The sequence below is a fragment of the Eptatretus burgeri genome, chromosome 2 (genome assembly GCF_056783735.1).
Source record: "Eptatretus burgeri isolate ZD-2024b chromosome 2, Ebu_testis_v1, whole genome shotgun sequence".
Taxonomy (NCBI): domain Eukaryota; kingdom Metazoa; phylum Chordata; class Myxini; order Myxiniformes; family Myxinidae; genus Eptatretus; species Eptatretus burgeri.
In genome coordinates, this window is record NC_140962.1 from 26,829,218 (window position 1) to 26,854,857 (window position 25,640).

General features: G+C 42.5%; 1 protein-coding gene across 1 annotated transcript in view; it reads right to left on the minus strand.

Moving 5' to 3' along the window:
* Window positions 1–983: 983 nt before the first annotated feature.
* Window positions 984–25,640, minus strand: part of LOC147031658 (junctional adhesion molecule C-like) — a 75,150-nt gene continuing 50,493 nt past the window's right edge. Inside the window, exons 10-11 of the mRNA XM_085866474.1 lie at window positions 8,276–8,339; window positions 984–1,415 (exon numbers count right to left, since the gene is read on the minus strand). Coding sequence (XP_085722600.1) covers window positions 1,380–1,415; window positions 8,276–8,339 — 100 coding nt within the window. The 3' untranslated portion in view covers window positions 984–1,379. The remainder of the gene's footprint in view (window positions 1,416–8,275; window positions 8,340–25,640) is intronic.

Sequence of the window (25,640 nt, forward strand, 5' to 3'; positions counted from 1 at the left end):
GGAGGGGTAGCGGGGAACGCAAGGGGTGCACAAGATGGATACATCAGCAAAATTTTGCGAGGGATGAGGGTGGTTTAACTGGTGGAGAAAAGATCATGGCTTTGGATGGGGGACGACTTCAGATGGTGGTGAACAGCTGTCTTGAAGACCGGAAGGGAAGAATGAGATTGAAGTGTGTGGGGAAAGTGGTTTAATTGTTAATAGTTCATTGGCTTTTTAAAAGGTTGGTCATGTTAGGGCAAACACATTTTTGAAGACTAAAATCTTTCTTTAAAAAAAAGCAGGTGAACGATGGGGGCAATATTTTCCATGAAATCTAAAACATCCCTCTTCGTCGTTCTAATAGGCACATTGTGGACAAAGGCAACTGTGCTGCAGGAGGGTAATAGATCATCTTTCTCTATCCAAGCTCAATACTCACCTCCACTCATTTGTTCCTCTTTTATCTCACCTGTGGAACCAACTTCCCATCAGTCCAGTCCCATTCTTCCCTTCAGGGCTTCAAGACAGCTGTATTCCACCATCTCAGGTCACCCCCCATCCCCATCCATACTAATCTCTTCTTCCCCAAATCACCCCATTCCAAAGCACTCTTCTTTTTCCATGATATTCTGGATTCCCCCCCCCCCACCTCTTTTCATTTGTCAGTTGGTTTGTTCCATTTGTTTCATCCCCTTCCTCCTCATGTTGTGTTTCATTCAGCTTGCGTGCAGCTTGTTCAGCCCCATTTGTCCTTCTTCCCCTCCCCTTGATCTCACTTGTACTCTGCTGTTGGCGTTTCCTCCTTTCCATTCTGCTCTAGTTTTTTTTTTTCCATGAGCATCGATCAAATATACAGAAACAAAAAAAAATCTCGACATAATTTCATGTATTTTTTTTTGTATGCTCGAACACCAAATAGTTCTCCATTATCTACTGAACACTTTCAGGAATAAGTATAGCACAATACACCTAAAAATCAGCACTTTATATACAAACAATCGTAAGAAAATCCCAAATGGAATTTATTATTATTTACAAACTGCAACATCACAAAAAAAAGAAAGAAAAGGAAGAAGCAATCCCACACCTGTATGAAACAAACATACATTGCCTATATTCATTTACCATAACAAAATGCTCCATGAATAACAAAGTGTAAATTCCAAAGGATTCCTGCTTATTCGTTTTCATTGTACTCCATTCCCTTAGTGAGAGCAACTGGGGGAATTCACAATTTGGTGAGTCATGGAAACTAAAACCAGAGTGGCTGATGCGCTTGGGGAGCTGGCAAGATAAAAAGTAAATCGGAATGAAATGGGATTATAATAAGTGAAAAATATCACAATTTTATCATTTGGGAAAGACTGATGGGTTTCGACTCGACACCGTGGCTTTTCTCACAAGTTGAAAGAAGGTTTGTGTTTGAAATCTCCCTGAAAGGAAATGGTGAACAAGTGAGGAAGTCAAAGGATGAAGTACGCATGAACATTAAAAAAAAAATTTTAATTCCTGTATGTTCAAGTACTTTTCTGTGCTGTGATGTTATTACAAGACCGTCACAAAACAAGTAACCACGAGACGATAGCTTATGAGACGCTGGCAAATATGAGGTCCATTTCAAAAAAGGACCCAAAAATTCCGCAAATTAATCTTTACATATCAAATGAGAAGCAGCCCATGAGACATTGTAATTTGTATCCATGTGTTGGAACAGACTGCAAAAGTGCAGACTAGGTTGATGCAAAAGCTTGCATCTGACTGAAACACCATCCACGTGCGCCCCTTTGCGGCAGCTCTCCCGCTCCCCTCCACATCATGATCCCCTCATCTGTCCTCCCCATGGCTCTCATGCCACTCTGACTTCCTTCACTATCAAGTCTCTTGACCTCAATATTCCATCCCCTCCTTCAGCCAGTTTCTATTCCTCCTACATACTTCACTCTGTGGGTATTTAAGGTCACAGAGCTTCAAACAGATTCCTCAGATCTATGTCCACGTCGACTCTGCATCTTCTGGCATTATCTGTTTGACAGAAACCTTTCTCAAACACGATGTTCATAACTTTTCTGTCTCCCTCCCTGGCTATGCCATCCTAAGCCTTAACAGATCCAGTTTGTGTTATGGTGGTGGTGGTGTAGCAGTACACAATCCATCCATCCATTGGGACCATACTCTGTGCAGAGCGTTGGTGCTGCCTAAGCAGTCTCCTTGGCTATTGGGCACAATCCTGGACAGGTCACCACTCAGATATAGGATACCAGCAAACTGGCACTCATTTTGCCAACCTCGGAAGGATGACAAGCAGAGTCAACCCCACCTGGTATTAATTCAACAGCCGAGTGGGATTTTAATTCAGCATCCAAGGATCTCAAGCCACCAAGTCCAATCCCACAGTCCAAACCCCAAAACCCAGCTCAGGCCAAAGACCATAGCTCATTGTACCCCAGCAGGAATGCTTATAAGTCCCTGGAGGCACCAGCATTTTCTGCCTTTCTTTAATTTCAACACACGTTTTACAACCAAAATGCGATGAGCCCCAGAATCTCTCAACCCAAGTCGAATCCCAAAATTGAAACCATGGCATCAAACCCACCGGCAGCCACGACCACCAAAAAAGTGCCCAACTGCCCAACCCGCCTTCCCCACAATCCCTGTGACCCGCTTCACCCCCCCCCCCCACAACCTCTGCTGCCTCTCCTTTCCCTTGTAGTATTTCTGACTTCTTCATCTCCCTCTCTCAATCATGGAACACTGGGAAGCCAACATCAGCAATAAGTAATAAATCAAAGCAAAACCAGTATATATAGTGGACAATAGCTTTCTTAGTTTGCCATCTTTCCCACTGCTCTGCTCTCCTCCTCCTTTGTCGTCAAAAATTAACAATGTCCTCCGACTCTGATGGCAGCATCTAAGTTGAGTTGATTCACAATTCCATTTGTTTGGTTTGGCCCAACCAACATAGATTTTTCTCAGTGTTCACCATGCCGAATGAGGAGGCATCCCAGTGGGTGGTGCTTCAAACCCAATCAGAACAAGATTGCTGTTGTTGGAGTTGTCTCCATTTATTCCGCTAATCAAGGGATTCTTTGATGGCCCTTCCATCCTATCACCCATCCTTGTTGGTTATATCTGCTATTTGCAAGTAATACTACAAAAGCATTCATATGTTAGCTCCTTGAAAAAATATAGTATGAGAATATATATATATATATATATATATATATATATATATATATATATATATATATATATATATATATATATATATATATATATATATATATATATATATATATATATATATATATATACACACACATATATATATCTTATTATTATTATTCTTTCGGCTGCTCCCGTTAGGGGTCGCCACAGCAGATCATCTGTTATGATCTGCATAATGATTTTGCACATGGTTTACACCGGATGCCCTTCCTGACGCAACCCTGGTCGCCTCTTAAGACACAGGGATATGGTACACCTATTCTAACCGGGGTATACACTAGGCCCAGTACACTGGTACTCACTTCGCCGACCTCAGAAGGATGACAGCCTGAGTCAACCTCCTGGTGTGTATTAATTCAAACGGCCAACGGGGCTTGAACTCAGGACCTTTTCGATCCCAAGCCGCTACCCTAACCACTACGCCAACACCAGGATATATATATATATATATATATATATAAATAAATATATAAATATATAAATATAAATAAATATATAAATATATATATATAAATATATATATATATATATATATATATATATATATATAAATATATAAATATATATATATATATATATATATATAAATATATAAATATATATATATAAATATATATATATATATATATATATATATATATATAAATATATATATATATATAAATATATATATATATATATATAAATATATATATATATATAAATATATATATATATATATATATATAAATATATATATATAAATATATATATATATATATATATATATATATATATATATATATGTATATATATGTATATATATATATATATATATATATATATATATATATATATATATATATATATATATATATATATATATATATAAAGACCACAAGGGGAAAACCAGAGATGTCAGGATAAGTCAATTTTTAAGAAACTGAAAAACAAAGTTTCAAGACTTTGATGGACTGTTTAATAACTGTCATATCGATTTATTTTCCAGTAAAAGGAAGAGTGATCATTGGCCAATCAAATTAAGCATGTAGCATTTGCCAAGCTTCTGTGTTATTTAATTTAAGAGCAAAGAACAAATCAATGTTGCAAACTGACATCACTGGTTATTCCCTTGTTTAATAATTGCCATGCAATTTTAACCCAGGATGTGTAGCAAATTCATGCTTGTTGGTTATTAGCATACATTACATGACTTTGGTGATCACAGATTATTTTTTTCAACATTAAACGGTCATTGTTTTTTGTTTGATTGGTGTTCAACGACATACTCAAGGGTATTTCGCATATATCATGACGGATTCTCCATTTCTTGCTCCGTACTACTTAATATGATGGAAAACCGGGAGGAAACCAAGGATAAACCACCCCCACGATAGCCGGTCACCTCATGTGACTCCCTCATATACCTAAGCAGGTTGATTGGGCGGTGGGTACATCGAATGAGGATGGGTACTCAGACGCGCTAACCATTACGCCACGGCGTGGGTCCAATAAAAGTCACAATAAAGGTTTCACCAGGCTTGAACCACGATATGCACCAACTACAGAGCCCATGATGTAACCAAATAGGCTATTGTAGTGCTCAGAGTTTATGCTGTGAAAGTTTTACAACCTTTCATTTTTTAGTTTCTCAACTCTGAATATTATGGTGGAACAGTTATCATGAATGAAAGGGAGATAACCAGGAGTAAAGTACTGACAACTCTGGATTTCTACTTGTTCAGCTTTGACAACACTTGTTTTTTCATTGCATGGCTAAACTTTACACCATATAAATTATGTGACACCCCCTGGTTATTTGTTAAAGTAATATTGTGAGAGGAAACCTTATGTTGCCAACTATTGGCAGGTGCAATAACCCTGAAATTTATAAAAAGTGACATCTCTGGTTTTCCCCTTGTGGTATATATATATATATATATATATATATATATAGTGGGGAGAACAAGTATTTGATACACTGCCGATTTTGCAGGTTTTCCCACTTACAAAGCACGTAGAGGTCTGTAATTTTTATCATAGGTACACTTCAACTGTGAAAGACGGAATCTAAAACAAAATCCTGAAAATCACATTGTATGATTTTTAAATAATTAATTTGCATTTTATTGCATGAAATAAGTATTTGATCACCTACCAACCAGAAAGAATTCCGGCTCTCACAGACCTGTTAGTTTTGTCTTTAAGAAGCCCTCCCATTCTCCACTCATTACCTGTATTAACTGCAACTGTTTGAACTCGTTATCTGCATAAAAGACAGCTGTCCACACTCAATCAATCAGACTCCAACCTCTCAACAATGGGCAAGACCAGAGAGCTGTCTAAGGACATCAGGGACAAAATTGTAGACTTGCACAAGGCTGGGATGGGCTACAGGACAATAGGCAAGCAGCTTGGTGAGAAGGCAACAACTGTTGGCACAATTATTAGAAAATGGAAGAAGTTCAAGATAACAGTCAATCTCCCTCGGTCTGGGACTCCATGCAAGATCTCACCTCGTGGAGCCTCAATGATCATGAGAAAGGTGAGGGATCAGCCCAGAACTACAAGGCAGGACCCGGTCAATGACTTGAAGAGAGCTGGGACCACAGTATCAAAGAAAACTATAAGTAACACACTACGCCGTCATGGATTAAAATCCTGCAGCGCACGCAAGGTCCCTCTGCTCAAGCCAGCGCATGTCCAGGCCCGTCTGAAGTTTGCCAATGACCATCTGGATGATCCAGAGGAGGAATGGGAGAAGGTCATGTGGTCTGATGAGACCAAAATAGAGCTTTTTGGTTTAAACTCCACTCGCCGTGTTTGGAGGAAGAAGAAGGATGAGTTCAATCCCAAGAACACCATCCCAACCGTGAAGCATGGAGGTGGAAACATCATTCTTTGGGGATGCTTTTCTGCAAAGAGGACAGGACGACTGCATCGTATTGAGGGGAGGATGGATGGGGCCATGTATCGCGAGATCTTGGCCAACAACCTCCTTCCCTCAACAAGAGTATTGAAGATGGGGTGTGGCTGAGTCTTCCAGCATGACAATGACCCAAAACACACAGCCAGGGCAACTAAGGAGTGGCTCCGTAAGAAGCATCTCAAGGGCTGGAGTAGCTTCGCCAGTCTCCAGACCTGAACCTAAGAGAAAATCTTTGGAGGGAGCTGAAAGTCTGTGTTGCCAAGCGACAGTCCCGAAACCTGAAGGATCTGGAGAAGATCTGTATGGAGGAGTGAGCCAAAATCGCTGCTGCAGTCTGTGCAAACCTGGTTTAGAACTACAGGAAACGTCTGATCTTTGTAATTGCAAACAATGGTTTCTGTACCAAATATTAAGTTCTGTTTTTCTGATGTATCAAATACTTATTTCATGCAATAAAATGCTAATTAATTATTTAAAAATCATACAATGTGATTTTCAGGATTTTTGTTTTAGATTCCGTCTTTCACAGTTGAAGTGTACCTATGATAAAAATTACAGACCTCTACGTGCTTTGTAAGTGGGAAAACCTGCAAAATCGGCAGTGTATCAAATACTTGTTCATATATATATATATATATATATATATATATATACATATACATATACATATACATATACATATACATATATATGCCTGGTGTTGGCTTCATGGTTAAGGTAGTGGGCTTCGATCCTAGGGTCCTGAGTTCAAATCCCGCTCAGCTGTTGAATTAACACCAGGTGGGGTTGACTCTGCCTGTCATCCTTCCGAGGTCGGCAAAATGAGTGCCAGCATGCTGGTATACTGTGTCGGAGTGGCGACCCGTCCAGGATTGTTCCCAATAGCCAAGGAGACTGCTTCGGCGGCACCAACGCTCTGCACAGAGTATGGTCATAATGGATGGATGGATACATATATATATATATATATATATATATATATATATATATATATATATATATATATATATATATATATATATATATATATATATATATATATAGTCATGCACCACTTAACGACGGGGATATGTTCTGAGAAATGCATTGTTAAGCGATTTAGTCATTGTGTGAACATCATAGAGTGTACTTACACAAACCGAGATGGTATAGCCTACTACACACCTAGGCTATATGGTGTAGCCTATTACTCCTCGGCTATAAACCTGTACAGCATGTTACTGTACTGAATACTGTAGGCAACTGTAACACAATGGTAAGTATTTGTGTATCCAAACATATCTAAACATAGAAGAGGTACAGTAAAAATACGGTATAAAAAATAAAAAAAACCTGCATGAGGCACTTACCATGAATGGAGCTTGCAGGATTGGAAGTTGCTCTGGGTGAGTGAGTGAGTGAGTGGTGAGTGAATGTGAAGGCCTAGAACATTACTGTAGATTTTATAAACACTGTACACTTAGGCTACACTAAAAAAAAAAAAATTTAATTCCTTTCTTCAATAATAAATTAACCTTAGCTTACTGTAACTTTTTTACATTATAAACTTTCTAATTTTTTTAAAAAACTTTTTGATGATCGCGTCGGGGCCATGATGAACAAAACAACACGAGATTAAATCAAGCACAGGGAAAAATGATGCAATAAAGAGACGCAGTAAACACGAGATGTATGAGGCTGCTGCGTAACACGGCATACTGTTTTACAGTAAACTTTTCTTTTATAAGCAGAAAGAGTACATTCTAAAATAACGATAAAAAGTACAGTATCGTAAATACATAAACCAGTAACATAGTTGTTGATTATCATTATCAAGTATTATGTGTTGTACATAATTGTATTTGCTATACTGTACTTCTATACGAATGGCAGCACTACGACGGCTACGACATCACTCGGTGATAGGAGTTTTTCAGCTCCATTATAATGTTATGGGACCACCGTCGTATATGCGGTCCGTCATAATGCAGCACATGACTGTACACACACACACACACACACACACACACACACACACACACACACACACACACACACACACACACACACACACACACACACACACACACACACACACGCACACACACACTTCTGAGTTGAAGATTGCAATGATAACCATTAGCGATATCAACAATTATCAAAACTCATAGCAATGTTTACCTCATCATCAGCTTGGTCGTAGAGTGTTGTGTCTTTTGGACGCATGGTCGTCGTCTTCTTTTTTCTGAAACACAAAGGAGAATTTCAAGAAACTTCTGGGTTTTACAGGTGCCAATGATGAGTTATAAAGAGATCTTACCTTGTGTCTTTACACATGTGCAGATTCGACATATGATAAGCTTTAACATTTTAAATTTCTAAATTATTTTAGAAATCTGATACATTTAATTTTGGAAACTCCACATTTGGGAAGTGTTCAGGAAAGTTTTCAATACAAATTACAAGAATTTTATACTGGATCTTTGTTTCCACAAACTGGTAACACTTGAAATGTGGGTATGTTGGCCTGATTGTAAGGACACTGGACAAGCATCACACAGAGTGCTTAATTCCAGCTGGAAACAGCAGTATAAAAGAATTGCATCATAATATTCTGGAATCCAAGTGAGCCTCAGGAGAATTACAAGAACACCATCATATTGACTACTTGCAAATACAACCCACAGCTTCACTGATGGGAATATTCAGAGAAAGGGGGAGATAGAGAGGGAGGGGAAGGGGAGGAAGAGAGAGGGGAGAGAGAAAAAGAGGGGAGGGCCAAGCAAGGAAGGTGGGGTGGGAGAGTGATTCCTCACCACATGTCAATATACACTGTGGGAGGGAGGGGTGAGAGGAGAGTGATGGGAGCAAGAGAAAGGGAGAGGGAAAGAAAAAACACACGTGGGAGGAGGGGGCAGAGAGAGAGAGAGAGAGAGAGAGGGGTTGGGGTAGTGGATTTAGCAAAGAGAATATGTTTTGCTTTATGGGGAAAAAAAAACACACACACACACACACACACACACACACACACACACCACTTGTGAGTGGACCATTGTGACGGAGGCGTTACAACTTCTGTTGTGGTCCCAGGGATTCCCCCCCCCTCTGAATTATCCCAACATCCCCCCACCTCCACCCCCCACCCCAAGGACTCCAGCAGTAAAACATCATAAACAAAGTTGCCACGGTATTCATTTTCCATGTCACCAAAATAACAAACACAAAGATTTACCTTCAAACGGGAAATTGGTGAAATTCATTTCAAAAATATATCAAGCCACCGAAAACACAAAATGTCAGTCTATGCTTTTCACATCCCGAACCAACATAACATGGCGGAACTCCCAACACGAGGTCGTTGAACGTTTGTTTGTTTTTTAATATGTATCTCTGTCGAAGTGATGGGTGGATGAGAAAAGCAGATCAAACAAAAAAAGGTTAAACAAAGTGGGGTCGTCCAAAAATAAAATTGCACATTCTCAACGGTGAGGCACCGCCCGATACAATGCGCAGCACCACAGAACGGAGCCAAGCACATGTGGGTGAGGTCTGAAATGTACAACCATTGATGTGTTCAGATTGACAGTACGGGTTATTTTGCCGTGTATCACTGTGGTTTGAAAGGAACAACCAAGCAGCTTGTAGAGTGCTCGCCAAGTGGCTTTAGCACTCAAGCAAGTACTCCGATGAAACGAAACTATTAATGATCGGGTATAACACACCACTCGGGGATGCCTGCAATGTCAAACAATGACTGATTTGGACAAATGAACATTTTTTTTTTAAACCAGTCAGAACTTCTACTGAGGTCAATTCCACAGTTTAAATTTTGAAACTCGGCTCAAGTTGAGAGACTCCAGAGTTTATCACATGTGCGGAAATTAAATAAAGTCATGAACACTTGCGTCTGATGATCAGGCATTTGATAATATGATGATCATGATGATCGTAGGTATAATGATCAGGCATTTGATAATACGAGTGAGCAAAGTGGAAAACAAAATTTGAGCACTTTATTGTTAAGAAACCGTTGCAACCTCTTCCAAGTCAAGTCATTGTTGAGCAGGCCCCCAAAAATGGCAAATTAAGATGTCAGCAAGGGAGAGCTGGCTGATAAAGGGGCTGACCAAGGATGAAGCCTTGATAAAGGGTAATCGATAAGGTGGTAAATTATCTTCAAAAGGGGTGTTTAAATTTACCTAAACTCCCATTTTTCATTCATGCACGACCTTGGAGTTCTCTTAGTATGCATGCAAAGTGGTTTGGTGCCACTTGGATTCATGGTTTTGGAGTTATGGAGGAGACACACTGACGGACTGCCCAATTGGATTTTAGCCCAATTCAATATTGCAGCTCCCCCGAGGGAAAATACAATGAAGTCGAATTTTGTTCATCTATACTAATAAGAAGCACTCCTTTCGCACCTTCTGAAGAGTAGGTGTCACAATCCTGGCCGGGTCGCCACTCCAACGCAGGATAACCATCTTCAGGTCGGGGATGGGGTAATCTATCCGGCCTACCTGGTCTATTCTACAGGGTGCCCCTCAGAAAACCAGGAAATTTGAGATTTTGAGATTTATTTTGATGTATTTTACCATATCAATAAACTAACATATAATAAAGTGTATCTTTGTTTTACACTACATCTAAGTTTGCTTTTGTTTTGTTTGAAAATAAAGTGCATCTTTGTTTGACACTACATCGAAGTTTGCTTTTGTTTTGTTTTAAATAAACTGTACCAAATTTCCTGGTTTTCTGTGGGGCACCCTGTATATGTGCCACAGGTTCAGACTCCACAGTTGACTTTCATAAGTCTGTTAGTTAACCTGCAATTGGCACCAAAATTCTTTATTGGCCTGAAAAATATAATGCAAAAAAGTTAGGGGATAAGAGCAAAGTGGTGATGACTGAAATCGAGATGTGGAGACCACAAATTTCCATCCATTTTAACTTTTTTTTAAGTTGTAATATTATTACAGTTTGGCTTAACTATTTTTTTGCTTTCCTATCTGAGCGTTCCAATTTTGTGTTCATGATGTTTGGAACCCGGGTTAAAAACATACCACTAGTACTTTTCCATTGTCTACCAATATCCTTGTAAGTCACTTTAAAGTAACCAAATGTCCACAAATGTTTTAATTTTTTTATTTTTTTTATTTTTTTTGTATACCTTGGTCGAGGCTTGTATGAGAGCTAACACACAACTCACAGCAAGGAGGCATGAGACAAGAGGGGCGGGAGTGGAAGGGACAAAACAGTGGGGAACAGACACATTAGGTGAACTGTGGAAGGGAGAGGGATGGGGATGGGATGGGGAACATGGCGAAGAGAAGATGGACATTTCAGGGACTTTCAGGAAGATAAGCAGGAGAATTGAAGGAAGTGGGCTTGGGTGGATTATCGGGGGTAGAAAAGATCGAGGATTTGGATGGGGGAAGATAAGAGGTGGTGGTGAACAGCTGTTTTGAAAGCCTGGAGGGAAGAATGGGAAAGAATAGAGTGAGGAAGTTTATTCCAAAGGCGGGAAAAAAGAGGAATGAAAGAGTGAAGATGAGCAGTGATTCGTGATTTTGGTAGTTTTACCAGAAGGGGGTTGTTGGCGGACCTTGAGCGCCCTGTGGAAATGTGGTGGGGACAAATCGCAGAGAGAGCAGGGGGGGCAAGGCTGGAGAGGAGTCGGTAGAAGACAGAAAGACCACCGACCAACATGCGGTGATTGAGTGAGAGGCCCAAAGACTCAGCTTCATTGCGGGAGATGCCGATGATCTTAAATGCCCTGGTTTCGACAGTGTGAAGCCGAGAAAGGTGGGAGGCAGGAGCACCAGCCCAGAGGGGAGAGCAGTACTCCATCAGGCTACGGACAAAAGCTTTGTAAGTGGTCAGGAGCTCAAGAGGGCCGAGGAAGGACTTAGCATGACGGAGGATTCCCAGTCGGCGATTGGCTTTTGAGGCGAGGTTGGAAATGTGACTTTCCCAGGAAAGGTCATGGCAGATAGTGAGACCCAGAAGCTTGAAAGAAAAGACTTCTTCCAGAGGATTGTTGAGAAAGAGGATGGGGGGGTTTTGTAAACGGTCCTTTCGAAGAGACATAGTGAGAGTGTGAGATTTGTCTGGATATATATATATATATATATATATATATATATATATATATATATATATATATATATATATATATATATATATATATATATATATATATATATATATATATATATATATATATATACTGATTTTTCACCATTGAGAACGTTTGTTATGCATGTCATGTATGAACAAACATCAGTTCTTCGAGTTTGAATGAAGCCGGATGGCAAGAGAACAGGAATATCGCCACTTATTTTTTTCTTCTTCTTCATGGAGCTTCACAAACAAATCCCATGTCGGGTATTAACAGTATCATGTCGTACTTGTTACTGTAATCAGATAACCAAAATTAATCATTCAAGGGTTCAGGGAGCCCTCAGTACTTTCATTTATTACCTCTCCCACCAATGGTAGATGGAGGTTATGTTTTCAACCCTGTGTGTCTGTGAACAGGATATCTAAAAAAAAGTTGCAGACAAATCCGGACGAATTTTGCACAGGTTGGGCGTGTGACAAAGACAAAACGATTAGATTTTGGTGAAGATTCGGACACTATAATTTAAAAATGATTCTTCATCATTGTTTCATAGGGCTGAAAACTATATGTCGCACGATGTCTCAAATAGTTATGGCCGGATTTGGAGGAAACTTGGTGGACAGGTTTGGATGCGTGACGAGGACAAATTGATTTGATTTTGGTGAAGATCCAAATCCAGATGCGGATATGAGAAATATATATATATATATATATATATATATATATATATATATATATATATATATATATATATATATACACATATATATATATATATATATATATATATATATATATATATATATATATATATATATATATATATTTTAACTGATTTTTCACCATTGAGAAATGGGTCAAAAACAATATAGAGCACAATATCTCAAACAGTTGTGGACAGATTATGACAAAAATTGGTGGATGACTTGGTAACATGACAATAACAAGCCAATTACATGTTGGTTCAGGGCAGCAGATCCGGCCCATCAGTGGGATACAAAACGTAAACTGTTCAGCTTGGCGGAGGTATGTGCTCTTCCAAGTGCCGTTCCAGTTTATTAATGAATTGGGGTGCAGTTTCAGAAAGCGGTTTGTGAAAATGATTTTCGTTTTCATCTGCCGTCTCATTTTGGCAAGGAAAATAATGGCATTTTGAAGTTTTTCCAAAAGCAAATCTCCAAATGCAACATCTCTCAACCGCAATCTTGGGATGTGACAAGTAAAATTGCATCTTAGTGGCCCTGGCTTTCAAACTGCTTTGACCCTTGCGCGCTGAAAACAGCTTACTATTCATATGCGAAGGAGGATCAAAGGCAAATCCAAGCAAATGCCGTTCATGAGCGATTACTGGAACTCAAACCAGGGGTCAGCGGACAACGAGGCACGAGATGGCGATTCCAATTCAGACAATTAGTCGGTAATGTTGAGGATTCCTATGGATTTATCAACGCATCACCGTAGGTAAATAGGCCACATATTATATTTCAGTATGCAGGTCCAGTGGGAGGTGTTCCCACTGTTTTTGTGCAGCTTTTTGCGTCATCTGTTGTGGACAAGACTGCAGGAAAAAGTGGTATAATACTCCCTTAATGGTCCTGATTTTCAATCAAACTGTTTAGATCCCCGAGTGCTGAAAACAGCTTACCGTTCAATGGTCCTGATTTCCAATCAAACTGCATGGACCCCTGAGTGCTGAAAACAGCTTACCGTTCATATGCAAAGAGGGATCACATAACAGGCAAAACCAAGCTTTCTAGACATTCTGCAAGTAAGCGTGAAGGAGTGCTTAAAATTTAGGCCAAGTAACATCAGATTCCATGATCCATCATCCTCATACCCAAGAAAGTCATTCATAGTATCTGCATCTTTTTGGTCCAAATAGCCACTAACTTGTGATATTTTGCCTGGTCAAACATTCCATGGCCATCAGCCAATCGTGCACCCATTAATTATTCACCTCTTCAAAAATAAAAAAAAATTTGGGGGTTGGTTTCACAAATTTCCATTGCACTATGTGAGAGCAAACATAAATAAATGGCAGCCCAAGAACAAGGTTCAACAAGGGACACAACCTTCCAGAAATTATTGATCTTTCTTATTTGGATCTTTCCAAATGTGATCGCGATTGGAGGACATCAATTCTTTTTCGCAGAAACTTGCGTGAATATAATTTTTCAAAATTTAAATGTTGGACTGAAAATGAAATGATAAAACTGAGATTTGCTTAATGGATAAATGTTCAAATGGACGTAGAAATTAGCATCAGAAAAAAGAACTGCACGAGTCATTTAACTACTGTATATTCAAACACAAATATTCATTTTAAGATCTATAACCTGATTAGTTACTCGCAGGGGTGCCCAGCTGTGCCAGGCAATGACGGGTTCCTCCTCCCGCCCCTTCCCCTCCCTCCTTCCACCCCTCATCTCATCCCTCCCCCCCCAGACTCCCATGCCACCCCCGCCCCTCCTCCCCCACCCTCCCACTCTCCCCCCCCCCAATCCCTCCATTCTCCTGCCTCCCCCAATTAGTGGATGTTGGCTTTGGGGATTCCCACTCTCTGGGGACATGTACAGTCCAAAAATGTAGATTATCTCCAGAGCTGACCTGGATTGCCCTGTGCCACCACCACCAGGTGGCGCTATACGGTACACATTTACATAGAGAATGTTTGTCTGTCTTCCCTCCCGAACCCCTAGGACTACAGATGAAACCAGGTAGCCCATGTTCACCACAAAGTGGAACTTGGTCTATGTGCCAAGTTCGGTGGCAATTGGCCCAGTAGTTTTGGCGTGATTGGTGTTAAACACACGCACGCACGCACGCACGCACGCACACACACTACATTTTCATTCAGCAGCACAAATGATGTCTGATGGAATTCAGAAACAGCTTTCTTTTGCGAGTCAATGCAATCGCATTCATAATGAAAATAATATAATCTATGCACCAGAGAATTACCTCAAGACTCAAGTTTAAGATGTTTTGCCAGTTAAACTATTGTGGGACCTGCTCAGAAAATACGTCTCGTCTTCCTCTGATAGCGACGATTCAATCATGCTTACAATTGGAGACCACCAAAATGGAAATTCCACTTACAATGGCCACATTTGTCATTTGGAGGCTTGCATCACTACAATATGCCTGGTGTTGGCGTAATGGTTAGGGTGGTGGGCTTGGGATCCTAGGATCCTGAGTTCAAATCCCACTCGGCTGTTGAATTAATACCAGGTGGGGTTGACTCTGCCTGTCATCCTTCCGAGGTCGGCAAAATGAGTGCCAGCTTGCTCGTATCCTGTGTCGGAGTGGCGACCCATCCAGGATTGTGTCCAATAGCCAAGGAGACTGCTCAGGCAGCACCAATGCTCTGCACAGAGTATGGTCCCAATGGATGGATGGATGGACCACTACAATGAAGGGCTTTCAATCTTAAAGCAGTCCACAAATGGACTTGGGCACACCATAGTTATATGTGATTTGCACCACGTGAACAAAGCTAACATTTACACAGAAGATATTGTTAAAGAGAAACTCAAACACAATTTTTTTTTTCCTGAAAACAATTGAAAACCATGAATCACAGTCAAAAAATTTGAAACGATTTTTGCCAATCACAAAATGCCCCAAAAAAAAAAAGAAAAAGGCCAAAAGTGTCGATTTTCATGAGTGACATCACACTCAGAACTGACCTTGAGCCAAATGGTGGCTTACATAGAAATGGTGCATTTCGAGCTTGGATTCTGACATCAATTCCTCCGTCATTAGCAACTCTGAAGGTTCTCACTATGTTGAAACTGATCAGTGGGATTTTGAAGAAACTATTGGAGACAAAATTAGTGATGGACACACTTTCAGGGAAATTACAGAACTGAATCATTTGGAGCCTTTTGCGAACGACTCAGATGAAGATGCTTACAAGGTTTTGCTTTTCAGTTCAAGTGGCGGTTTACAAAGGATTTTGTATTAAATGATAATCAGTTATATTACTTCAACAGAAATACCTATCATCATCTGACAGCTGACATTGCCGAGGCACACTTGGACCTACATCGCAGGCTGACCAGGTGTCCTGTATGTTACTGGATCTCCACGTTTCATACTTTCCCAGGATGCCATTTGTGCCGTGTCATGTCATGTCACTCCGATGTCCAACCCCAGTGGAGGGAGGTGTGGGGATTGATGATTTCAGGGGGGTGGTGGAAGGTGTGGGGTGATGGTCGATGGGGGACGGTGGAGGGGGAGGTGGGGTGGTGGTTGATGGGGGATGGTGGAGGGGGTATGGTGACGGTTGATGAGGGATGGTGCAGGGGAGGGGTGGGTGGTGGTTGATGGGGGATGGGGGACGGTGGGGGTGTGGGGTGATGGTTGATGGGGGACGGTGGAGGGGAGGTGGGGTGGTGGTTGATGGAGGATGTGGGGTGGTGGTTGATGGAGGATGTGGGGTGGTGTGGGGTGATGGTCGATGGGGGACGGTGGAGGGGGAGGTGGGGTGGTGGTTGATGGGGGACAGTGGAGGGGGTTGGGGTGGTGGTTGATGGGGGATGGTGGAGGGGAGGTGGGGTGGTGATTGATGGGGGATGATGGAGGGGTGGGGTGGTGGTTGATGGGGAGGTGGGGTGGTGGTTGATGGGGGACGGTGGAGGGGGTGGGGTGGTGGTTGATGGGGGACGGTGGAGGGGGTGGGGTGGTGGTTGATGGGGGATGGTGGAGTTGGGGGTGGGGTGGTGGTTGATGGGGGACGGTGGAGGGGGTGGTCGTTGATGGGGACGGTGAAGGGGGTGGGGTGGTGGTTGATGGGGGATGGTGGAGTTGGGGGGTGGGGTGGTGGTTGATGGGGAATGGTGGGTAAAACCTGCAAGTTTTAGCTTCCTTGGTGAAATCCTTTTGGAGAAGATGATGATATACATACATACGTACATACATACATACTCTCCCAATATAAATTGAGGGTGGTTCATTTGACTTGCAGAAATGTATGTTGATAACTGCTAAATATTTTCAGGTACTCTTGTAGTAACTGCCAGGCCATGGCAACAGGAAGAGAAAGTACATGTGCTGGTATCTGGGTGGAGGTGATCTTATAGTTTTTAGTGACGGCTGTTTTTTTCCGCTTCATCGTGGAGATGGCATCCCTTCTCAATATTGGCGAATAACCACAAGATCTGGCCATCTCTGTTGTTTCATAACAGCGATCTGTAAAATATTCCGAGCACAAAAGTGAACATTTTGTCGACCCGATCCACACTTGGGTATTTCAGACAAACCTCGCCCAAGTTTAGGGTCTTTCGGCCATTGCTGTAGCATGAAACCATCTCCGTTTCTATATAGTACTGCAACCCTCAAAGACGCATACACTTGGCATTTTCGTGGGGGTGGGAGAGGGGAGGAATAATTTTTTTTATTTTTGTTTAATTCCAAAACGATTCGCCATTTCAGTTAAATAATACCGAGTTGTAACTCATGGACAGTCGGAATATGGCAGTCGACTTCTGAGTGCGACGTCACGGCTAAGAGTGAAGAAAAAGGTTTTGACTTTTAAATGGTAAAATGACAGTTTATGAATCGCAAATTGGAACAAGACATCATATCTATTTTGAAGGGTATCAAAGGCAAGATTAGTGGCGAGGTGGACTGAGCATTTGAGGTCCTTTTAAGCTTTGGCATTAAGTTTCATGGAACACGTCTCGTCCTTAAAGATGGAGCAATTTCAATGCAATTGCAATCAAGTGTGGCGGGTTTGAAGCAATTAGACATGAAAGTGCAGCTGAAACTGCAATATCAATTTAGCTCAAAAAATTGGGGTATTTGAAAGATACTCATTGTTCTAAGACCGAATGAAGCATGGCATGGTGGAAAGATAATTAAATGTTCCAAGAAACCTGCATCGATAAATGTTGGTCAAAATGGGGTTAAAAACAGAGAACTTGCTCAAACATTGTTACAGACCTGTGGCAGGTTGTGGCAGGCAGGAGCCTGGGGATCAACTGCTGAAATCTATCCGGGTTCTTACAGACATCTCTGTTCTTTGTCGCATTCACACTTATTTCTCGTTTGTTTGTTTTTTCACAATTCTCTTTATTCATTTTATTTTTTTCATCATTCCCTTTGTTAATTTTTTTTTTAATTCATTCTAATTCTGGCTTTTTCTTATCCTTCATCTCTCTCCTTCCATTTGAGTGCTGCGTCATCAGGATGAAGATAACCGCACTGCGGTTGCAGGCATGGAACAGCGCCGATACAACCATTGCGCCAGTACACTGAGACACATTTCGCCGACCTCGGAAAGATGATGGGCTGAGTCAACCTCACCTGGTGTTAATTCAGTGGCCAACGGGGCTCGAACTAAGGACCCCAAGATCCCAAGCCAGCCACCCTAACCACTAAACCAACATCACGTCTTTAATTCCTTTTACTCTCTATTCCTCTCCTTCATTATCTATCTCTCCAAATGAGAAGTGAATTTTTGCAGAAATTTTTCTGTAAGGCTCACTTGGCTGCACTCGGATGCGTTTGAGGGATGTGGAGTAGCGGCTGAAACCTGAATCCGATCCAAGTTCCTCCTGATGACTCCATCTTTGCTCTTTACTGGTCTTCCGTTTCATTAGGTATTAATGGATGGATTAACCCTTACCGCACGCACAAAGCGTCCCAACTCTGGTATTTTGATCAATTTGTCTTCCTCAAATTACCTTCTCATTCCAAGCAGTCTCTGTTACTTTTCCTCTTATACATACTCCTATATGAAAGCACAAATCCAAAATTTTAACAATAAACCTTACTCAGAATAATCACACACACACACTTCTATGTGATTAAATTATTTTGTACGAGTACGAGTACACCTTCTTTCTCATTCCTCACAAAAATCCAAACCACTTGCTTCAAATAAGTAAAAATATAGATTTTATTTTAAGTCCCGCAAGATGCACTATTTACCCACTTTATCAACACCATTTGACATACAAAGCCATGTTACCTCCATCACCAAAGGCGGAGAGAGGTTATGTTTTCACACCTGTTTAGCCGTTTGTGTGTGATCAGAATATATCAAAAGGTTGGAGACATATTCTGATGGAACTTGGTGGACAGGTTGGGTGCGTGACAAGGACGAATGGTTTAGATTTTGGTGAAGATCCAGATCCAGATACTAGAATATTTCAAGTTCACCATTGAGAGATGTGGGCTAAAAACGATATATATATATATATATATATATATATATATATATATATATATATATATATATATATATATATATATATATATATATATATATATATATATATATATATATATAGCACAATATCTCAAAAGGTGATGGATGGATCTGATGAAACTTGGTGGACAGGTTGGGTGTGTGGCAAGAACGAATCGATTCAATCTTGGTGAAGATCCGAATCGGGATCCAGATAAGAGAATTATTTAATTTTTAAGTGATTCTTCGCCATTGAGATATGGGGCTAAAAACGATAATTGCATGATATCTCAAAAAGTTATGGACAGATTATGACTAAACCTGGTGGATGAGTTGGGTATTTGACAAGAACAAGCAGATTTGATTTTGATTCAGCCTATTCGTGGGATACAGAATCGTGATCCAGCCTATTCGTGGGATACAGAATCATGATCCAGCCTATTCGTGGGATACAGAATCGTGATCCAGCCTATTCGTGGGATACAGAATCGTGATCCAGCCTATTCGTGGGATACAGAATCGTGATCCAGCCTATTCGTGGGATACAGAATCGTGATCCAGCCTATTCGTGGGATACAGAATCGTGATCCAGCCTATTCGTGGGATACAGAATCGTGATCCAGCCTATTCGTGGGATACAGAATCGTGATCCAGCCTATTCGTGGGATACAGAATCGTGATCCAGCCTATTCGTGGGATACAGAATCGTGATCCAGCCTATTCGTGGGATACAGAATCGTGATCCAGCCTATTCGTGGGATACAGAATCGTGATCCAGCCTATTCGTGGGATACAGAATCGTGATCCAGCCTATTTGTGGGATACAGAATCGTGATCCAGCCTATTCGTGGGATACAGAATCGTGATCCAGCCTATTCGTGGGATACAGAATCGTGATCCAGCCTATTCGTGGGATACAGAATCATGATCCAGCCGATTTGTGGGATACAGAATCGTGATCCAGCCTATTCGTGGGATACAGAATCGTGATCCAGCCTATTCGTGGGATACAGAATCATGATCCAGCCGATTTGTGGGATACAGAATCGTGATCCAGCCTATTCGTGGGATACAGAATCGTGATCCAGCGTATTCGTGGGATACAGAATCGTGATCCAGCCTATTCGTGGAATACAGAATCATGATCCAGCCGATTCGTGGGATACAGAATCGTGATCCAGCCTATTCGTGGGATACAGAACGTAAACTGTTCAGCCTTGCGGAGATATGTGCTCCACCGAGTGCCGTTCTAGTTCTGAAATGTTGAATGAGTCATTGGTCCATTTTTACAAGCTCTACAGGCTCTCATGAGTTGAACAAAAACAACAACAAAAAAATAAAAATTCAGCATTGATTTTTGTCAATACACAGAACTGAATGATTTACTTTTATATAATAATATAAGGCACAAACCACCTTTACTCCGGTCTGGACCCCTCTCTGTTCTTAGCCGTCAGACCATCCACAGCTCCTCTAGGATACATACATTCTCCAAATAAGCCCCTCCTGGTTAAACTTTCAAAACCTCGGCTAACCGCACACGTCCATTCTTGTTACTCGTTTTTTCCATTTGTGGAACTACCTAATAGAGGTGATTTAATCACACGCTTCACTCCAAAGATTCAAGCAAACAGTTCACCACCATCTTTTTTTCCTGTTTATTCATCCCCTTATGGCCAACTATTGCCCCACTGTCAGTACATTGTCTTTTACCCTATCACCTCACTCTTCGAGAAGCCTTGTCTTAAATAAATAAATAAAAAGACTTGTCTGATGTACTGCACTCGAATGTTGACAACTTCATAATACGGTTACAGCTATGGAAATTCGCAATACACCATAAAGGTTCCTTAGATTAGCTATGCCGGTGAGTGAGTGTTCAGATAGGTCCCCACTGTTGTTTAAAGGAATTATTCGTGTTCACCGCGCTGCGACCCTTTGAGATAGCCGTTTTTCTTTCGCTATCGTTATTTTGGCCCGACAGAGCACGCTACGACCCTTTCCACCGCAAAAACCGTCCGAAAACGTTGAGTAAAGGCCCAGTGAAAAGAACTGGGATGACGCGCGAGTTTTCCCACCGTTTTTGCACCGCCAAGGCTGGCACGAGAAGCGGCGAGGAGCTCGCTCGCGATTGGTGGACACGGGATGTGAGGCGGTCGGAGTGAGGGCACGCCCCTTTTCAAGAAGCTTCTCGAAGGGAGGCGGAGCTGAAAACGGGGAGGAGCGAAGGGCGGAACCCCGTGCTATATAAGGCGGACCGCTCGCTCGCTCTCTCTCTCTCTCTCTCTCTCTCTCTCTCTCTCTCTCTCTCTCTCTCTCTCTCTCTCTCTCTCTCTCTCTCTCTCTCTCTCTCTCTCTCTCTCTCTCTCTCTCTCTCTCTCTCTCTCTCTCTCTCTCTCTCGGTGGTCGGGGTCGAGCTCTCTTCTCTTGGCGGTTTGCGCAGCTCGTGTTCAGTTCAGTTCGTGTTGGCTGCTCGTCGAGCTCGCAGCTAGTGTTCAGTTCAGTTTGTGGTGGCTGCTCGTCGAGCTCGCAGCTCGTGTTCAGTTCAGTTTGTGGTGGCTGCTCGTCGAGCTCGCAGCTCGTGTTCAGTTCAGTTTGTGGTGGCTGCTCATCGAGCTCGCAGCTCGTGTTCAGTTCAGTTCGTGGTGGCTGCTCATCGAGCTCGCAGCTCGTGTTCAGTTCAGTTCGTGGTGGCTGCTCGTCGAGCTCGCAGCTCGTGTTCAGTTCAGTTCGTGTTGGTTCTTCTCCTTCGAGCAGCTAGTTCGTGAGCTCGGGCTTCTTCTTTTCTTGGGACACGGACGGGAGGCACCGCTTTGCCAGCTCAGGCGCGCAAGCCTGCGCACACGAGAGGAGTGCCGGAGAGAGCTCGCCGACCGTCGCACCACCAGGGTGCAAGTAACCAGCGTCGGTCTCGTGGGCCCATTCGGTCATCCACTGCCATAAAGGTTTACGAACCCCGTCTACCCCCTTGCCTATGAGGGGGTCATTTCTTTTGTTCTGTGTGAATGATGTGGCGCCGTGTCCGTAAGTAGAACCTGTTTAAGTGACTGTACACTATAAGCACATTCGGTGGTATTGCTTTTGTTTCCATGCTTTTTCTGTATATTGCATGACTGCCTTGGCTGTACATACTGTACGTGCTGTATAAATAAATGTGCTTTGTTTGAATGTATCCCATTCGTCGTGTCCTATTTCCCCTTTGAGAGTGCCATCTTACTTCGTGGAATAATTGGTAGTGGGGTTTGAACACCTGAGTAAAGAAGAATCACTGAACCGTCGAGGTCGGCGATAACACCACTCGGTTATCCCCGAAGCACGGAACGAACCGCTTCAGCGGTTCGTGTCCTAAGCTGACCTGCGGTGTGGTGCAACCCCTCGGTAGGTTACCCTCGGTAGGTTACCCGCGCGGGTATTTAGGTATATCGACATTCGGCGATTCACCCTACTTCGCGCGGGTAGAATGTGGACTGGGTTGTGGTGAGGTTAAACCCCCACCCGTGACTGGCTCCTGGCTGTAGTTCCAAGGAGGGTCACGACTGAATTGTCCGTCCGGTGGGCGAGCTGCTACTATTAGTGGAAAGCAGCAGTTCGCACGCCAGGCGGGCCAGAATTTGTAACAATACAATATAAGTAAATATTATGTTTGTAATTGAGATGATTTTGACGAAATTGCTCGATTCTCAAAATATTGTTTTTGGAACTCATGACTGGGTTTCTCTTTAGAAAGTACAGGAATAACAAAGGTACCTGTCCCCTCCTCCCACCCCTTCCCCTCCTCTCCAGACTCCCACCTTCCATTCCCCCCCTCCGACTCCCACCCCACCCCTTGCCCCCCCCTCCACCTCACACTCCCCCCCTTTCCCTCCTCCCACCTCCACAAAGGAATTTTCACAAGGTGTATATTAAAATGTACATGTACAAAATAACTTCAAAAAAAAAAATTTAAACAAAAAAAACAAAATAAAATCTCTTGGCAGATTCCCTGGCGGCCTCCTGACTACGCAGGCATTTCACTCCACCAAGCCCATTTTCGTCACCTCCAATGTTTATTTATTTCACATGATATTTGAATTACATGTCCATCAGTTGGTTTATAATCCTTGAATAAGCAAGAGGACTACAGGGAGGGAGGGGAGGAGGAGGAGGGGTTAACCTCCTACAATTTCATAGATAGGCCGATTCACCAGTGTTTGTCGTCCTTCGGATGGACGTAAAACTGGATGTCCCATCTGCCGGCATCAGTACGCCAGGATTGAACAAAATGGGGTACATTCAAACAGCACGTACCATTTTTTAAATGATTACAACATGGGCTTCCCTTGATGGATGAGACTCGTACAGCGACCGTCACCCTGTGTACCCACTATCATGGAATTGAAAGTCTCCAAGGTGGTAATAAAGGCACTTTATTAAATACACACTTTCGTTGTAATTAAAATAAAGCCAGATTATACAAAGCTGTTTTCCCTTCCCCTCCCCTCACACTTACCTCCTGCCAAACCCACCCTCCTCAACTCTCCAGGTGGTGTTCGTGTCGATATTTTATTACAACTAAAATGTGATGAGCTTCAAAATCTCTTCACCACAGCTGAATTTTAAATGACAGAATTGAGCTTAGCAGCAGTTCCCACTGCTTAAAAATAAATAAATAAATAAATATATAATAATAAAAAGTGTCTACGAATGTCTTCGTGCAGTGTTTCGTAAGACCGGGAACATCTTGCAATCCACAATCTTATCATACACTGTCTGAAAATCTAAATAAAATTGTACAAGTCAGGTATGAGCGCATGTGCCGGAGCAGCACGTCATTGCAACTACTTTCGGCCAGTACTCCAGGGGGCTCCGTCTGGCCATCCCCCAAGCAGATACCTGGCCCATCCCCATCCCCTTGAGATGCCGATCAACCTGCTGCAACCACGAGGCACGTGGTCGGCCCATTGGCCTCCTCCACTCACGAGGCTCCCTCGCTGAGAGAATTTAGTGAGCAGGATCAGCATCAGGTAAACGAGCCACATGTCCATACAGCCGCAGCTGACGCTCATGGACTATGAAGGTATCAAATCTCATTCGAGTCTCTCAGCAACCGCTCGTTCGACACAAAGTCCGACCATCGATAGCCAAGGATTCCCCAAAGAGACCTGGAACCAAAGGAATCAAGTCTCCATCTCAGATCACTGGACAGAGTCCAAGTCTCAAATCCATAGAGCAAGACTGGAAGCACCAAGGCTCTGAAGACTCGGACTTTCGTCCTCCTGCACAGGTACCAACAGTGCCACACCCCATCAACCAATGAAGCCATTACTCACTAGGCCCGGCCCAGATGTCTCTGGCTCAGTCAGCATAGACAGGAATATCACTGCCAAGGTAAGTGAATCTCTACGTAACCTCAACATCCTCACCACAAACAGGCACACACAGGACAGCAGCATCCAGGATGTCATTGAAAGCCTGGATCTTCGTTTTGACCCAGGAAACCCATAATTGCAGCATCTCCGACTCCTCATTCAGCGCCTCAAGGGCCCCAAAAAGGATGTCTAAAGTCTCCGCAAAGATGACTGCATCATCTGCAAAATCAAGGTCAGAGATCTTGACATTCCCAAACGATGCACCGCAACTTGATCTCTCCGACATTCTCCCCAGAATCCAGTCCATACAAGTGCTGAAAAGTGTGGGGGGCCAGTACACACCCCTGACAAAGTCCAGTAACATCTGGAAATAAGTCAGAGATGGTACCACCACATCTCACAGCACTTTCAGTACCAGAGTAGAGTTCAGACATCAGATCGATCAGTTTTGGTGGCACCCCACGAAGACCTAGAATCCTCCAGAGGGCAACCTGATTTACTGAATCAAACACTTGTCAGAGATCAACATAGGCTGCAAGCAGCCCCTGCCGAAACTCTCGTCTGCGTTCGGTGAGGACCTAAAAAGCAAGGATACGGTCAATCGTTGACCTCTTTGGTGTAAAGCCTGGCTGCTCTGGGCACTGGTGCTCAAGCAGATGGTGGCGAACCCTCTCAATAATTATCAGAGCAAAAACCTTGCCCGGCAACTGAGAGCAATCACCCCCTCGGTAGTTGCTGCAGTCCTGGTGATCACCCTTCCCTTTCCAGAGAGGGACAACAAGGCTTCTCTTCCAATCAGTTGGGATGATGCCTGTGTTCCAGGCAGAGCACAGAACTGCATGCAACGACACGAGGGCAGTATTTACACCAACGTTGAGA